Here is a 2,194-nt window from a genome sequence, read left to right as displayed (position 1 = left end):
AGACGTGTCTAAAAAATATTTTAAAATGTTAGAGGCATTACAAATGCAAAATATCCTGAGCCCCCTCTTACATTAATTTCAGAGACAATTTTTTGTTTTCATTGTAAACATCTACATAAATCTCCTTACAGCATTTTGGTAAATCTAATTTCTTTTTCATAGCCTCTTGCTCAAATTGCCCGCGAACGACAAAAAGCAACTGGGTTTTGCTTCTGGTTTTTGGCCAACATGCTAGTTGGATTGCCCCGACAAATCCAGTTGATATTATTATTATTAATTAATTGTTACAGTAAATAGAGATTCTATAATTACACCAAAAGAAAATAGAAAATTTGTATTCTTATCTCAGACTGCAATACGCAGCCCTAAATCTTTTATTGGTCTTACCTCGCAGGCGCACCATCTCACTACTTAAGCCATCTCCCTCCTCGAAACCCATTTCACCGCCACTGCTTCTTTCTCTGTAGCTCCATTTTCTTGTTTTTTTTTCCAGTCTCTGTTGCCTTTTCACCTTTCCTTGCTTCCTCTGCAAATGGAAGGATCTGGGGTGGTTACTGTGTACGGTAATGGCGCCATTGCAGAGACCAAGAAAACTCCTTTCTCTGTCAAGGTGGGTCTTGCTCAGATGCTCCGTGGCGGCGTTATCATGGACGTTGTGAACGCCGAGCAGGCCCGCATCGCCGAAGAGGCCGGGGCTTGCGCCGTCATGGCACTGGAGCGTGTTCCTGCCGATATCCGGGCTCAAGGCGGCGTTGCTCGCATGAGCGACCCGCAACTCATAAAGGAAATCAAGCAGGCGGTGACGATTCCTGTGATGGCGAAGGCCCGTATAGGACACTTTGTGGAAGCTCAAATCCTCGAGGCGATTGGCATCGATTACGTGGACGAGAGCGAGGTCCTCACCCTCGCCGACGACGAGAACCACATCAACAAGCACAACTTCCGCATTCCTTTTGTCTGTGGGTGTCGTAACCTCGGGGAAGCTCTCCGGCGAATTCGGGAAGGTGCGGCAATGATTCGTACCAAAGGGGAAGCAGGGACCGGGAATATCATTGAGGCGGTGAGGCATGTGAGGTCGGTGATGGGTGACACCAGGTCTTTGCGGACCATGGATGATGACGAAGTCTTCACCTTCTCAAAGAAGATTGGAGCTCCGTATGATTTGGTGATGCAGACGAAACAATTAGGTCGGCTTCCTGTGGTTCACTTCGCGGCAGGTGGAGTTGCGACTCCAGCTGACGCCGCCTTGATGATGCAATTAGGGTGTGATGGGGTTTTCGTAGGGTCTGGTGTGTTCAAGAGTGGTGACCCTGCAAAACGAGCCAGGGCTATTGTGCAGGCTGTGACCCATTATAGTGATCCTGAGATTTTGGCCGAAGTGAGCTGCGGGTTAGGCGAAGCCATGGTTGGGCTCAATTTGACAGACAAAAAGGTTGAGAGGTTCGCGGCTAGGTCAGAATGAGTGTGTTCATTGGCTTTTTGTTGCTTTCGAAGAAAGTTAGCTGTTCATGCTGATTTTTGGTGATTGATGTATTTCTAGTCTTGTTAGATTTTTGACGTTTTTATGTCTAATAAGGTCATGATTTGCTCCAGATGATCAACAATTTTAGAATAAAGATAGCACTATAAGGGGAATATACTGGTGTTGCATGGAGCATATTGATGGCTATTTTAGATTCCTAGCATCTAGGATGTTTTCCTCCACTGCCTTCATAAATTTTAAACAATCATTGTTCCAACAAGCATCTGTTGTTGATCTTGTTGACGTGCTATGATTTCCTAAGCAGATTCTTAGCATTCGTTTTCGTCTTATCAGTCCAATCAGGTCCCCGCCGTCCTTCTGCGTGCAAGCTTGTGGACTTGGTGGTGCAATCAAGAAATGCCGGGGACATGTTTGTAAAAATTACAGGTCCATATTGGATGTACTGAAAGTTGGTAGACGTTTTTGTTTCAAAAGTTTCGGTCATTTGGATTATTTTTTTCTCAGTTTCAGTTTCATGGCTACACCAGATTCTGTACCTTGTGCCACTGCCTCCGTCTAATTTACTGAGCCCAAGTAAAATACAATACTCTGTCCTGGAGTTATTTTGCGGTAGCTAATAATAGAATTTCAGCGTATAATTTTCTTCAAGAATACAATGGATCCACTAATTTGGGTGATTTCCCTCGCATCTCAAGTGCAGGGGCCTCCTTT

General features: G+C 45.0%; 1 protein-coding gene across 1 annotated transcript; it reads left to right on the top strand.

Moving 5' to 3' along the window:
* Positions 1-475: 475 nt before the first annotated feature.
* LOC114722744 (probable pyridoxal 5'-phosphate synthase subunit PDX1) lies at positions 476-1,975 on the top strand. Its single transcript, XM_028908844.1, has one exon. It carries the CDS (start codon positions 533-535, stop codon positions 1,460-1,462), a length of 930 nt encoding a protein of 309 aa, XP_028764677.1. The 5' UTR covers positions 476-532; the 3' UTR covers positions 1,463-1,975.
* The last annotated feature ends 219 nt before the right edge of the window (positions 1,976-2,194 follow it).

The sequence above is a fragment of the Neltuma alba genome, unplaced genomic scaffold (genome assembly GCF_004799145.2).
Source record: "Neltuma alba isolate B1F8T4 unplaced genomic scaffold, ASM479914v2 tig00002365_pilon, whole genome shotgun sequence".
NCBI lineage: Eukaryota > Viridiplantae > Streptophyta > Magnoliopsida > Fabales > Fabaceae > Neltuma > Neltuma alba.
This window is presented reverse-complemented; position numbering and strand designations above follow the sequence as displayed.